The 15,921-nt window shown below is 40.5% G+C and overlaps 1 protein-coding gene across 2 annotated transcripts in view; it reads left to right on the forward strand.

Annotated features, from left to right (window-relative positions):
- EGFR (epidermal growth factor receptor) overlaps positions 1-7,895 on the forward strand; it is a 164,104-nt gene extending 156,209 nt beyond the window's left edge. For both annotated transcript variants that reach the window (XM_013197419.3, XM_013197420.3), the window contains exon 28: positions 121-7,895. In XM_013197419.3, the coding sequence (XP_013052873.1) occupies positions 121-497 (377 nt within the window). In that variant the 3' untranslated portion in view covers positions 498-7,895. The remainder of the gene's footprint in view (positions 1-120) is intronic.
- The last annotated feature ends 8,026 nt before the right edge of the window (positions 7,896-15,921 follow it).

Here is a 15,921-nt window from a genome sequence, read left to right on the forward strand (position 1 = left end):
GTGAGGTGCTGCATGTGAAAAGCATGGTGCAGCTTGGTTAAAACTGCACCTCGAGTGATGCAAACGACTGCACTAGTTACACGTCTACATTTTCAGTATCTCGTTTGTTTTCAACTCCAGAGTATGTAAACCAGTTGATGCCCAAGAAGCCATCTACCGCGATGGTCCAGAATCCGATCTACAACAACATCTCCCTCACAGCAAACTCAAAGCTCCCCACGGACTCGAGCTACCAGAATTCCCACAGCACAGCCGTGGACAACCCCGAGTATCTCAACACCAACCAGTCTCCGCTGGCTAAAACAGTCTTTGAGAGCTCTCCTTACTGGATCCAGTCAGGTAATCACCAAATAAATCTGGACAATCCTGACTACCAGCAGGACTTCTTACCGAAGGAAACAAAACCTAACGGTCTCTTGAAAGTTCCTGCGGCAGAAAACCCAGAGTACCTGAGGGTAGCAGCACCAAAAAGTGAATACATTGAAGCTTCAGCATGACCATAGAGAATTTCTTCTTGCAGCGAGGCAAGCCAGACTCGTGGTTACTCACCTGGCTGCTGCAAGAACAGACTCTGCTCAGCGCGAATGGCAACCACAATGCATCAATAAGCACACCTTCCCTTTTCAGCGCATGGGCTGAAACTGCAAAGCCGATCTGACAGGACGGTTTGGGTCTTTTCTTGCCCATTTCCATGTATTAACTGAGGTGCCTACACTGCACCGAGATGCGTGTTGGAATGGAGCAAGATCTTCCTGTACAGGAGAAATATGGATGCATTCCTTTTGTTTTCAAATGGTAGCATGGTAAGAAGCCACTCTGGGATGAACTTGAGAGCTGTACACATTGTACAGTCAAATTCCTTTCTACAGCGTGTATTTTTATAAATGTTTCTAACAGAATTTTTGGATCTTTTACAAGATCAGATGCTTGTACTGCTGGTCTGTTATGTGGTGCTCAGATCACCAGCAGGAAGAAAAATAATGTTACTAAATAGTTTTCCAAAATTCCTGGAACGGAAAAAGTTATTCCAAACCACCGTATTTTTACAAATTGGCTCCATATACTGCTTCTTGGCACGAACAGGAAAAGTGCATCTGGGGGACGTATGGGAGATTCTGTCCACAGCAGGATGGGGCGGATCACTCTGGGGAAAACTAGCACGAGGAGCAAATGGCAGGACACATCACCTACTGACCACTACTGCTAAAAGCGGACAGGAGGAACTCAGCACAGAATCGTTTATAGATGTTTATAAAGCGCTCACTGGTCTGTTTTCTAATGGTCAAACACAAGACATTTTTCTGATCTACTTTATAGAAGCTGTAGAGATGTCAAAATGTCTTTCTTCAACAAAACTGTTAAATGTTGCCGTAACTGAAAAATGAAGTGTCAAATAATGTTTAACAGTCTTTAATTAAATGTCAAGGAAATGCAAATGGTGGCAAATTGGAGCATTCGTGAGACAGACAGGATGCACTATACTAAATTAAACTTGACTAGGGCAAGAAACACAGGTAGCTCTAGCCAAGCAGTTTTATTTCCCTTCTTAAAGGGACTCCAAGCAGAAATCATCCTGTATATAATTTGGTAAAGAAAAGGGTTGTGTCAGCGTTACACTTTCTGTACTTCAAGGCAAAATACAGCCAATTGCATCAGGCCGGGGCAGAAGCTGAGGCTATTTGCCTCATCATACCTCTCCCTTGGGTTAACCTTTTATAGCCCCTGTCAATGCAGGAGGAGCGGTGAAAATAAGGAAAGGAAGAGTAATCTGGAGTGACAAAAAAAGTTGTCTTCTTCTGAAACACAGGGCCGCCTGCTGCTTCTTTCAACACCCAGCCTGGTCTTCGGTTATCAGTGTGGAAGAGGCAGACTAGCCAAGGCTAGGATTTTAGCTTAATAGTATATAGACCCTGTGTGTTAATGGTGTGTCAATCACAGTAAGCGAAACAGCTATTCTTTCGAGGGACCCCTGTTAAAAAACTTAAACTCCTCCGTCATTAACATTTCTTATGAAAGTAGTAGGAGTAAAAGGCCCAAAGTGTAAATTCAGCCAGTAACTTAGAAGCAGCTTGGCAGTGCTATTTTAATCAAATCATTAGCTCAGAAATCAAATACACATTTGGCAATCCTGGTACGAAGGCCATTAACTAGTTAAGTGTTGGGAACTTACTTGAGGTAGCACTTTAAATAGCAATAAATTGTTAAATGTGTGCTTCCACTGTGATTTGAGTCTATCACTGCATGCTTCATTTTAAGTATTGCACCTGGACCCCAGGATCAAGCAGAAAATCCTTAGAACATTGGTTTTACAGATTTATTGAGGAGTAAAGGAGAAGAGTGGTCATGTGAAATGACCCTTTTTAAGAGTAATGCAGTGGAAAATGCGTTAGTAACTTCTGTGTGTGCTCTAGTTCATCAGCCATGCTGCAGTTTGGGGTAGAGAAGTATATTTGGTCAAAATCCAAAGGTTGTCCTGGTGTGCTGTTTCACAGATTTGTGTCACTGTGACCAAGTCCCAGCCACAGCGCTATGGAAGATGCAGTATTTGATTATTACTTGTTTGTGTTTAAGACAATAACCAAAATTCAGTTCGTATGCCAACTTGGGGCAGATTTCTCCGTGCATTCCTGAGAGCAGATTTGTTCTGTCGCTCTCACAAGTGTGCAGCGTGTATGCACAGGCAGTGCTTTTCTCTCCACCCACTACCCCAGGAGGAATGTAAATAAAATGAAAATGTATTTTAACAGAAATCATGGATAATTTTCAGATTGCTAAATCTGTTATGTCTCCAAGCAGAACACTAGAAAATCACACAGTGCAAGTTCTCCTGCAGGATCTTTCCAACACTATTACACAGAAGAATGTATTGGTGTTTTGATTTAACCTTCTATCTAAAACAAGAAAGCCACTGAGAAATAGCAATATGTATCACCAGCATTATGTAGCATGAAAATTATTTAATAAAGGTTAATTTGCTTGCCCTTTTAAAGTAATTTAGGAGGGATTCAGTAGAGACTCATTACTAGTAAGAGGGAAATTCATCTAATATTAAAAAATGTAAGTTTGAAAGATCATAATTTTTGGAATATACTGTTTCTGATGAGAAAAGTAAGAAAGAGCATTTAGGACCACAAGCTCTTGGTACAAGCATACAGGAAGATTCCAGATTTGTGGGATTAGCTGAATTGTGAAATAATTCTACTAAATATGCACCCTGTAAGCCATGATATGTAAATAGGCAGCTCGGTAATGATTCAAAAGCCAGCAAATGATAAATGGTCAGTGCCTCGAGGAGCAGATACAGTGGCACTGGGAGTGGATGGGAATGCACAGCTCCAAGGCTCTTGCTGGAGGCACAGGTGTTACAGGGTAGTGGTACTTGTAGGATAACAGGCATTAGCAAGGTATCCAACCATTGTCACTGAGATGAAAAAAAAAAAAAAAAAAGCAGCTGAAATACTGTTCTGTTGTTGTTGTTTCTTTGTTGGCTTTTTTTTACCCCACTGCAGGTCATAGACCATGTAACAGCAAATATACCCATGCACATCACAGTTGCTTGTAAAAGCAAACATGGTCAGGCAGCAGTTTCGGGGGGGGGGGCGGGTCATGGGACCACCTTGCTGATGCAGTGTTGTACAGAATGCAGGCTATTGAATGGGACACAGAAGTTGTGTTTTTTCAAATACTAGAAAAACATAAATGCACTGAGAGCTTACGTAAATCAGCATCCAAAAATAACTTAAAACTTCTGCTGTTGTCTCCAAGGAGGTGCGGGTATAAAATACCGTTTTTTTAAATGCTACTAAATAGGGAAATGTAACAGGCCACAGCCACTGTTAAAAGCTAGCAGAGTCTTACTAATCCAAAAAATAAAGACTCCATTTTCACTATATTTCTCATGGAAGGCAAAATGACAGCACGCACAAGTTAGGGCTCAGTGTCTCTTAATCATAAAGCAGCAGTTAACAAGGAACTGTTTTTGCAATAATAATTTAAGCACTACATGCTCGGAGACTTTTAATAACTGCTAAGTATATGAAAATATAAGTCAAAAGTCTTCACATTACTTTGATGTTTTCCAGTGTACACTGTCAGTGCACTTTACTTCATTTGGGCCTTGGGTTGTTTTCTTCTGCTGCAAAGGGAGTTGGCTTGGGAAATCTCCTTCATGTTGCAATACTTCTTGTAGGGTAAATCCATCTTAGAGGGCGGGATCTTACTCTTGTTTCCAGCTGACAGGCTATAGCACAGTGAGTTTTCTAGAGAAAGCAGTTGGAAATAGACACTGTGCCTGGTGGTTTTTGGAACATCTCAGGGTGCTTCCCTGTCCCCCCAGGTCGTGGTCAGATGGCTGTGTGAAGGTCCAGCATTACAACATATGCACCCATGGTTTATTTGAAAGGAAGGGGGTTGTGCAGGGAGAGTAACACCAGGTTTGGGGCAGGGCCAGCCAATCCATCCCAAGACAGCTGCCAAATTTGACAAAGGACATCACTGAAACCATTGACTGTTCCTGCAGGTGTGGGTGAGAGTGGATAGATGCACACTCTTGTTCCTGCTGCCAGATTGAAAAGAAGTCTGCTGCGTTTCTGCAGAGATTGCCTGTGCAAAACCCAGCATGCTCAGCCTTTGTGCTATGGGATGATTCTCGCCCCAAGCCTGGAGGGTGCAGCCAGGGCTGCAGAAATGTTACAGGACCCCAAGCAGCTCAAGCAGGTCCCATCACAAGGTGCCTGGGGTGTCCTTGGGCTGTTTGGGGGTGCTCCAGGATGCCAGTGAGAAATTTTGCATTTCCAGACAAGCACTCATTTTTCAGATTCAGAGTTCAACATATTCTGTTATGACTGCTGCCTCTCCAGATGAGGAGTTACAGGATGCCGGCTTTTATTTCTCCCCATGTTTCTCCATGAGAAAATGTCTGAATCAGGACGAAGTATGAAAATGTACCTGTGTCCTCCTCCTGAAGAAAACTGTATACTGATGAAGTGTCAAACTCTGTGTATAACACTTAGCAAGAATGCTTTGTAATGTTTTATCACCACTGATTCAATTTTCTATATTGGAATCCCATTTTCTAGTGTTCTTTTTGTAAGTTTTATCTCTTTGTTCCAACACACAACTTTATAAGGAGCCTTTAAAAAAATAGAAAGTTTATATAAAAGAAAAACATGACACCTTTAAGTAGCTTTCTAAATAGGCTGCATTAGGACCAAAGATATAATGTCTTGTTTTCTTGCTTTAAAGGAATAGGGTATTGATCACCAACCACTTCCACAGCATCTCATTACAGGGAAAATCTGCAGAATTCATTGGGACTGGGCCATACTGCCACTGTGCCAGGAGGGCTTGACAGGAGGATGAGGCCTGTCCATAGAAAACTAAACCAAATATCAGGACCAGGTAACACTTCAGGGCCACATCTATGACCTCTACACAATTTCGATTCGTTGTCTATTGAACACAATTGCTAAACAAGGACACAATAAAAAAGAAACAAATACGTTATGCTTTGGCTCAACATCAGGAAAAAATACAATGATGTGAAGATAAGACATGATTAGATAACTACTTTTTATGTGAGGAAGTGTGTAGGCTGGCAGTGAGAGTTTAAAATGATAATACTTTTGGTTATGTATTACTTTAATTGTGAGGGGGAGTTGAAATCACGGCACTTCCATGATAGGCTTTACTTTCTGTCACACATTCTGCCTACTTTGGGCGTTGTGTGTATTTGCAGATCACCTGTGTTACCATAGCCTGGTGGACTGAAAATTATAGTTCATTCATATGAGTAAGAGGTACTGCACATAAATCCCTCATTCTTTTACATGGGAAGATGAAGGGGACAAGGAGAGAAAGTGTGGAGACAGTAGGCTGTACCACAGGAAACCCTCAAGGAAACCCTCAAGGAAACCCTCAGTAACATCAGAGAAAAAGGTTTCCTGATGAAAAAAAGAACAGAGCACCTGGCTGGCAAAAGACACGTCACTTCTGCACCACTGCAGTCAGCAGGCAAAATACCTTTGGCCAAGGCTCGGTGCTGGTGCTCCATCATCAGTTTTGCCCTTGTCCTCTTACATGTTTCAGCTTTGTTGCAGATGAGGCTGTTTGGATGCAAGACACAGTGAGTTTTGCGGTCTCTCTGTACCTTTCTTTTTGAAGTAATGGATTTTCTAATTAATAAAGTGAAAAGAAAAAAAAATCAAAACCACAGCTGTGAACCTATCACCAGACTTGCTGAAGGTTTTCTTCCCATGTAGCTGATACGGTACATCTTTTCCAGTCGCTCTGGAATTTAGCCAAACCATCCTCCTGACCTCTCACAATCCATCTGAAGACTGTGGAATTTCAAATACCATCAGTGCTATCCTCATATTTTATGAAAGGGAATATGTGAAGTAGTCGTCTACAATGGTAGGAAGGTTGGCTCACATACCTAGGTTTCTTTTTAGTCCTACATTCCTAACACTGTTCCTCTTGAAATTAATGGGATGTTTGACTTGATTTCACTGAGAGTATAAAACAAGGCTAATGTTGAGTGATTTTGATAATCAGAGATCCTATGGATCCATTGTCCCTTTTTAGGCTACTTTGTATTGATCCAATCAATTGAGTATAAGGAATAATGTTTTGGTTTTAATGAACTGTCAAGCAATATACCCATAGATACAGACGGTACCTTGCAGCATTGTAAAGTTACTCAACTATGAAAGCACTATTTGTACAATAAGAAACTCTCGACTTTTATATGGTTTAATAGTTTATACTGTTGATCAAAGATTGTTTGTATATTGAGCGATAAAAAATGAGGTGTATATTATTCTTTTTAATTGTTTTTAATTTTTGGAGAACTCTATTGTAATATACTGTTGTATCTGGGGGGAAGAAAAATCAGTGGCTAGCTTGTAGGGTTTTTAGCCAGACAGGAACTCACAATAAGGGTTCTTTATTGGTTGACTTAGATTTTCGTACAAGTTGTCACCTTGGGGATTTATCCAGAGCTTAGTGAAACTAATAACAAGACCCTTTCTTCTCTCCAAGACTCTTTGGCCTCTCTCCATATACGGTACTGGAGTTCCATAATGTGAGCAATAATACAGCTAACAATTGTGAAAATTGGAAGTGCAATATGAAAGCCCAGGTGCTGCTTATCAGGGCGCTAATAAAAGCTGCTCTTTCAAAATGCATGGCAGGTTCTCACTTCAGTTTTATGGCAAAAGCAGAAGCACAGTCAAAGCAATCCCTCAAATTCTCATCCATATTACATTTGGCTTATGAAGCCATACTTCTGGCCATCTGTGAATTTCGTAGTCATGTGTTGTGCAACAGCATTGCAGCAGGACTCTGTGGTAAGAAAAGTCAAAGTCTCAACTAGAGTCACATACATGCAAAACATTTACATTATTATATGACACTAGCAAGAAAGAGAAATTCTGTTAGCAAAGCCAGTCAAATAAAGCCTCAGGGTCCCCCAAATATTGGTGTTTAATTATACAACTGGTGGAACACGTAGCATACAACAGGAATTGCAGGGTCCTAAATGTAACAGAGCAAAATACATTGGGTCTACAAGACATTAAAGAAGAGATGAGCTGGAACTGACAGTACATGTTCAGCCTGGATGAGTCCCTGGTATTGTCATTAGTAAATTAAATCATTTCTGTCTTTATAGATTAACTTTGTACACAGGAAGAAAAAAAAAAAAAGCCACTACAGCACCTTTCTCATTTTCATCTTTCCATCCAGTCCCTTCCAATACTAGGCTGCATTTTTACCAGCTCAACTTATTTTATGCAGAAATGATGTAGTCTTAATCTTCATATTACTGGTTCTCAGAAATGTCTAATGCGTATTAATGCATGATATTTTTATTTTAATAAAAGTAATTAAATAAATCTTTGCTGTTTGGGGGCATGTTTTTTTTCCTCTTTAGTGATCACCTGACTTGGGAAGACTGTATATACATATGTTAGTATTAATATTATTAACTTGAAAAAGAAAATGAAACATATATGTCAATTTCCTCTGTGAAGATCACAAAACCACTTACAGATAGATTCAAAAGTTTCTTTATCAGGCAGGAAACTGTTCATCTATGTATTTCACATGTAGGAAATTAAAGGCACAGCAATACCCAGAGAGATGGAGACACTGATGGAGATAAATTCCCCTGCTAAAGAATGGGGTGGGTATAGAAATGTGTGGATATTTGGGAAGAATAAGCATTCAGAAATTCCACTGATCTCCATTCAAATAACTAAAACATGAAAAGTGACAAAGGATGCAACAGGACAAGACAGCCAAAGAAACACAGCTGCAGTGTAATCCCCCTATCTGCCTGCACAGGATATGATAGGTTAAGATAAGATAAAGAAAATTGCTATTTAAAGATAGGAGAGGAAGGCAAGTCTCTGCCATATCCTTTCATCATTATCCTCAGCAGCACTGATCAAGCCATGCCCTTTACTACTCCTAAACTCAGGCTGGGATAGAGCAAAGCAAACCTTTAGGGAACTCATTTGAACAAGCAACAATTGCATCAGATCATGTAAGAAATTTCCAGGGTAGCCAGTAAGAGCTGACACACTCTGAGGAGGCCCACAGCCACAGCCAGACCACCTACTGCAGCACCCAGGACAGACCTACATGCGCAGAGCATCACTGAAGACGGGAGAGCTGGACCAAGCCTTCCTGTCTATATGGCCAGGTTTCCTGTCACAACACTGGTGGCAGCCATGCTGCTCACACAAAGGGCTCACCAGCAGAAAAGTGTTTCTCCATGTGGCATCAAGGCTGGCGCTTACTAATCCACCAGCTCAGCCTCCTTGAAACTGCATTATGTTTGTTGGCAGAGATTGGCTCAGATCAAATGTTGGTGCCCACCTGAGGCAGACTCATGGCAGACCCCCCAGGAGCGATGACACTGGGACTGCAGGTACCAAGAGACACATCCTGCACAGGGTGCTTGGTGGGGTGGCTGGGCTTCCTCCCTGTGGGTCAAGGTGGCCTACTTTGAGTCCACCTGGAAGTACATACACTCAGCAGTAAGCCCCCAGGCCCAAAATATAGATTATTGCTGCTCTTTATTTGGAAGAGGAGCTGAATATAGATAGAGATTAGGTGGTGCTTTAAATTGTTCGCTGGGAACTGAAATCTCTCTAATAAGCACCATCTGTGCAGTGTTTATCACCAGAGCTCGTATTTCAGAAAGCCTTTTGCTTTAAAACCTCTTTCTTTACAAAGAAAGAAGAAGGGACATCACTTAATGCATGTGTTAACCCCAGAGACTGCTGCTTTCGGTGAGTTACAGCCCTGTGAAACTAAACCAGCTCAGAAATAGTGATTTATTTGTCTTCTGTATCTAGTATCATATGAGCTGGGTTTTGTTTGTTTTTTTTTTCCTTCTCATTTGTTCCTTTTGAGTATAGATATGGGTTGCAGTATGCTTTACTGGTCTCTGTCCCTCTCAGGTGGGAGCTATGATGACACAGGAGATGGCCGTTCTTGCCTCACAGACATTTTATTTAGTTGTATTTGTACTGGCACTCTTAACAAGTCAAAGTGTAGTTAATAGGAGTCACAGCTGGCTGTATCGGTTTCTGTCTAGTCGTTGAATCATCAAAAGCACTGGAGTTGTTTGTGAATTTAGTGATGGTGGATAACAAATACAGCAACGTGTGACCTCTGCCACTGCGCATGGAGACGGAGCCAAGCCAGGCCCAACACTCCTGGGCTCAATGGAAACATAACAGTGAGGCAGCTCTTGCACAGCAGGGTGGTGAGGTCCTCCCAGCCTGTCCCCCGTGGACAGCCCCACCGTTTGGGGATTGTAGAAATGCAGCTAGCAGAGATTTCCAGAGAGAAAGCTTGTGAAGTTTGCATGGGCTCTGAGGCCTGCGCTTGATGCTTTGTGCCCAGCCAGCATGTTGCTGCTGCTGCAATGACCCTTGCTGTTGAAAGCAGTGGAAGGAAAGCTAACAGTGCCCTCTCTTGGAAGAGAAAGAAACCGTACACAAATATATAGCTTTAATATCCGTCTCCCAGCAAACAGAGCAGAAAAAAATAAAAAATAAAAAATAGCTTGCATGGGCGATTTATTTTCCAGTCCATTCAGAGTACAGGTTCATGCTACATTTAATCCAGGCTAAGTACGGGCTGCTGCTTTAAAGGGTCGCTGCACTGATCCGATGGAAAATAAATCCTTCTCTCTGATGGCTTAGTTTCAGTGGATATGCAGTACAATTACATACACAAGAGATCTGACATCTGACATGGCAATGTGTGTCCCAAGGACATGACTGTACTCCTTGGTGACAAGTGTACGTCCTCCTGCCCTCAAAAGCTCTTGTGCATGTTCCTGTGACGTACTCCGTTTCCATAGCACTCTGTTATTTTTCATGTCATGCAAGAGAAGCAATATTGTGCAGATAATGCTAAGAAGAGTTAAAATAATGCAGATAGGCTATGTCAGGACAAAGGAAATTAAGTTCATTTTTGGCTTGTGATTTTTGAACTGCTGGTGGGAAGTAGTTTTTCTCCAGACTTCCTTCTTCATATGAGGAGATTCCAGCATACATTCGACCTATTGCAAAGTAAATAAGCATGTATTTGGTGAAAAGTCATGGTCTTGTGTAATCCTTCCAAAGTAAAAACTTCCATATATTTTCAAAAATTATTATATTGGCCCCTGTCTTGCTAATACAATTTTTTCTATTACGTGTTTTATTGCTTCAGAACACAAGGGAGATTTGCCTAAAAAATCTGGACAATCTGTGTTTTGTTGTAAATAAGCATGTTGAAATTGAGTTATTAGCAGGTGAGGCTCTGAATTTTTCTCAGATCAAGTGCTAAGTGAACAAACTTAACTCCCATCACACATCAGCTGTGTAGGTGAGCAAAAGTAACAAAATGCTTCTGTGCCAAAAATGGGGTTCTTAGGGACCTTTTGTATTTGCAGAGGGCAACAGACAGATCTGTGAGACACATCTCCATAAGTGATAAATAAGAGACCATGGATCTGTGTTCCTCCTGAAAGGTGGACTGCTTTCTCCCCGTTTTCATATCTCTGGCGTATGGCAAAACCATGCTTGTTATATTTTGACAATCATTTGAAGAGTAAGCAAGTGGGCTGATACCCCTGCTGAGGAAGTCTTTGTGTGCCAAGGGAATGTTATCCCATTACGTAGCAGGCAGCAGCAAGATATACCTTCATAGTTACCTGATGGTGAGTCAATGGGCATTTGAAATCAATATTAGAAGGTAGGCCGGCAGCAAGCAATTCCTAGGAGAAACTGTGATCTATATGTCATTAAACAACAGTTATTAGAGGTATCACTAAGGCCAAATTCATCTTTGTATGTATCCTTGTTAGAGTGCTAATTACATTGGCTTCTCTGATGCTTTCCTTCAGTAAAAGCTGGTTCAGACCAATATGGCACCTCTCCCAAGGGGACAACAATCCCTGGGAAGCTTAAAATCATTATGCAGCAAGAGATGAGCCCGTTGAGATGCTGGCAGTGGGGATAGCCTGGAGGATTTCCAGCAAGCTGGTTACAAAGGGAAGCCAGTGTCAAGAGACAGGAGACTAGAAGTGGCACATTCAGACAACTGATCCTGTAATCCTGCAGGGACCTCCATGGTGACATTGGCTGCTTCACAGTGGGCAACAAAAATGTAGGTTCACAACAACCCTGGGAGGTAGGAAAATGTATAGTACAACAGGAAAATGAGATGAACACAAACTGGGCTGGTGTGGGTTCACCTAATAGGGAGGGAGAAAATAGGGTTTCGTGTAGCTGCATAAGAGTTGTCAGGATGGAAGAACAGCATCTTTCTTAAGGAGGAAGAGAGAACTTGGAGGAAGGATGAGAGAAGACATGTCAGAGGCTCTTTGACAGGCTTGGTGGGGAGGGAGAAACTGGTGTTTTAAAGAAAAGTGGGGGGTTGTTGTTTCAAATTTTGTATCAGACTTTGGTCACTGAGTGCTCTTCAGATTTTTTTTTTTTTTGGACTTGTTTCTTCATCAGAGGAGAATGGAAATCTACTAGATTTTGCTTGGAAAACAGAAAACAGACCCCTTTACTGAATGTGACTTTTGCAAAGAGATGCTGGATATGTGATCTTTGGGTCTAACTTCTTGCAAAGAGGTTTGTTCAGCAGATAGAAAAGGGCATAGGCACATACATAGTCTCTTGAAGGATGCAATTAACTATTTTGCAAACCTATAAGCTGCTTACATAGAGAAGATATTACCTCAAAGAGTGTTTAATGAGTTCATATCTGACATCTCATCCTGAATGCTGGGTTACTGAGTATTGAAGTTATCATTCAAAATGTTTACCTAGAAAACTTTCTTGGGTGGAAAGACTGCTATTACTTATTAACATCTATTCCAAACTACTCTAATGACCACAACATGAATTTATGCTTTCTCACACAAAGAAGCACCAAAAAATTACTCAGCGGCTATCAGGAAATCAATAACTAGGTTTACTGCAAACTGGATTAGCCCAGGAGGATACATGCCCTCTTTCTCACACACTTCTTGAACACTAGATTTTAGCCACTGGGAGAGGAATGATATTCTGCCAAACAGACCTTTGATCTGATGACACACAGACAGAATTTTAATAATACTGATGGAAACTATAGGGCAAGCCTGGCTCCAGCCACACTTGAAACACTTTTGGTGGTTTACTCTCATTCACCAAGCAGAAGAATTATTCCCTATTGCTGCAGCTGCTTCAGCTCTCCAGGTAGTATAAAGCAATGGGGTCCAATTGGAGCCCTGCTGACTTACATCCACTGAGCCAATGGTGCTTTACATCAGTTTACGACCTTATGGCTTATCCTCTATTAAGTTAACTATAGTATTTAACTTGAGACATATAATAGGGACACTCTTTTTTATTGAAAACATAAATATATAGACAGTGACTACTTTCCCACAGATGGTGAGAAATCAGTGTTTGATAAACTTGCAGTGATAATGTATAATATAATTTCAAGAAAAAGAGGTAGAATTATACCATTTCACTTCAACATCATATTACTATACAATTAGTGTTTTAACACAGGTTGGGCTAAAAAGGCTGCTCAGCTGTGAATTTGGTCTTCACTGGGGAAATGTGTTGTGTTTTTCATTGAGAGGAAGTATATATCTTTAGAAATTTTTATTCTGTGCATTGTTCCATCTCAACACGAAGTTAATTAGCAACACTGCTGCTTTTCTCTAATGATCTTTTTCTGTCATAGAGCTTTAGCTGCATTTTATAGGGAAGACTCATTTCAGCATATGCAGAACCAGGGCTGGCAAATGAAGCAACAACCAACCAAGGAACTGGCAGTGACTAAGATGAAGTCTAATAATTTCTATTTGCATCTTCTCAAGGCAAACTCTAGTCTTAGCTATAAACATATTCAAATGTGTAAATGCCCAAAAACATATTTGTACCTATATAAACTGTTTTATAAACCTACTTCTATTAGGTATAAAGTTTTCCAACACAACAATGGCCTCACATAGTGAAAGTTTAATAAATTATGCTTATCAAGATTGCTGGCAGAATAGTATTAGTTACTTTATTAAATATAAAAATATAATCTATTTTGTGTGATGGAGACTGCTGTTTGCCTTGTTACATGCTTCAGTTCCTGTGCAAGCTTACATGGTTGATAAAGAAGGGCCTAATGAGTTTAATGAAGAGAAAGGCTAGTATCTTGATTAAAACAGCAGAAAGTTCTGAGAATTAGACTTGATTCCTGCTGTTATTGCAGAGCGCTTGTGTTCAAATGAACAGCAGACTGTAATGCATGTTGTTTAGTACTTGGTTCTTTACCCTAAATATTGTTATTTTGTATGGAATTTTATGGAAAGAAGGTTTTTGTCTAACTTGCCAGTGGCAAAGCTGTTGTCACATCTTTTCTACCTCACAACAGACAGTATTTATTATGCTAAGCAGAACAGAATCACAGAATGGTTGAGGTTGGATGGAACCTCTGGAGGACATCTGTTCCAGCCCCCGACTCAAGAAGGGCCACCTAGAGCAGGTTGTCTAGAAGGAACATCAGTGTGTGTTGAAACCTTCAACAAGAAGAGTTATTCACACGGATCTTGTTCAACGAACTTCACTTCCTGGGTTGCAAGGTCATGTTTCGTGAAGTCAAGGGGAAACTCTGATGGACGTTAATGTTACAAACAGGGTGGTGTTGCAATTTGGTCCACGGTGGTTGCTGGTGGTGTGTAACTTTGCACTTGAGCCTAGCTTCCTCCTGCAGCACCAGGCACCCTCGGTAGTGTAAACCCATGAGAGAGGCATTAGCATAACAAAAGGCAGGCGGTACACTCACAAAGTGGAGCTGGTAAAATTGCCTCTGAAAATCTGACAACAAACTGGACTCATAGCAAACCACTTCAGTGCACCATGCAAAACAAAGATATAAGAAAACCCACCTTCATAATCACCAGCATGTTTAGCATAAAGAAAAAAAAAAAAAAGAAAGAAAGAAAAAAGGGGAAAAAAGCTTTTCATCTTCAAAGTCTTTTACAAATATTCATTAATTAACCTTCCATGTCTCAGTATTACAGCTATCGTGGGAAGGGCCTCAGGGAAAACAGTAGTAAAGTTTCTAAATATTCCTTTAAGATGTCAGTTGAAGCACAGATTTCTTTTTTTATTTTTTTTACTAACCACTGAATGCAAAACACTTCTAAAAATACTTCAAATAGCATTAACAATGCTATTGGAATGTATTTCTGTGTACACAACCTGTGTAAGAAAATATGCATCATTTATGTCCCACTTAAGTCTTTAACGCATGACTAATGGCACATCTGCCTCCTCTACTGGAGTGAATTTCTCTATATGGGTCTGCAAAGCCATGCATACATGCTTAGCTTGTTAAAGTAGTCCCACAGAAGCTCAGTGAAACTGTTCCTGGTGTAATATAAGTAGGCAACATTTGCACAAGCAAGGCTGGAATGAGTATAAATTGGCAGTTTAGACCATTACTCTTGTTTTCATAGGCAGGCCTTTATGCGCAAGTAGGTTTTTTCGTCCCGCTGCAGTTACTATTCTCAGTTTTTTGTTTTTATTTTCCTGGGTATCTATCCATTTGCTCCTCAAAGGGTTTAAGTATGGGGAGGCAAGTTTGTGGCTCATCTAGAGGCCTAAGCTTGTCTGTCCCAAAAAGTCCCACTGCAGTGGGGTTTGCCGCCAAGCTGGTGATAAGAGCATTAATTGCTTGTGCATATTTTAAAAGCGGAGTTCTACTCACTAGCTGATAATTAAAATCCACAAGTTAAAACTGTAGTAAAATCTATATTTGTATATATTTTGTATATATTTCCTCTTAGATTTATGGATATCAGAAACAGTGTATAGCATAATGTGAATCCTTTTGTGAAAGTTCAGAGGAATAGGCTTTTAAGTAGGCAAGTCTCTTCTAAAATGGGACTTTAAATAAACAGATCACTTAGGACCCAGTTCTTCAAAGTATGCGCACACACAGAAATTCAGACAGTTTCCTAGCAGTGGTTACCATCTGACTCTCACTGTTTTCAAAATGTCGTTCTGACTCATTTATGGAAACTTTTCCTTAACACTTCATAAACCTTCTTAAGCTGTTTTAGAAAAGTGGTTATAGAGTTCAGATTTCCATCACTGGCTACAATGGGGTTTGAGAATCTACCTAAAAACAAATACTGAATAATCTGTTCATAGGAGTGTTTTCTTCCTGCTCTGAACTAAATTCTACGTGACTTTTTACTTTCTCTTAGATTTTGTTGTCTGATGCAGTTGTGACTACCTTAGTATCATACAGCTTTGCTGGAGACAATATCATTTAGTTCACTTCAAATGCAAATTTTTAAAGGCTCTGCCATGGTAGAATCCATAGATGTCTTCAGTTTTGGGGCTTCTG

Source organism: Anser cygnoides, chromosome 2, assembly GCF_040182565.1.
Source record: "Anser cygnoides isolate HZ-2024a breed goose chromosome 2, Taihu_goose_T2T_genome, whole genome shotgun sequence".
NCBI classification, from domain to species: domain Eukaryota; kingdom Metazoa; phylum Chordata; class Aves; order Anseriformes; family Anatidae; genus Anser; species Anser cygnoides.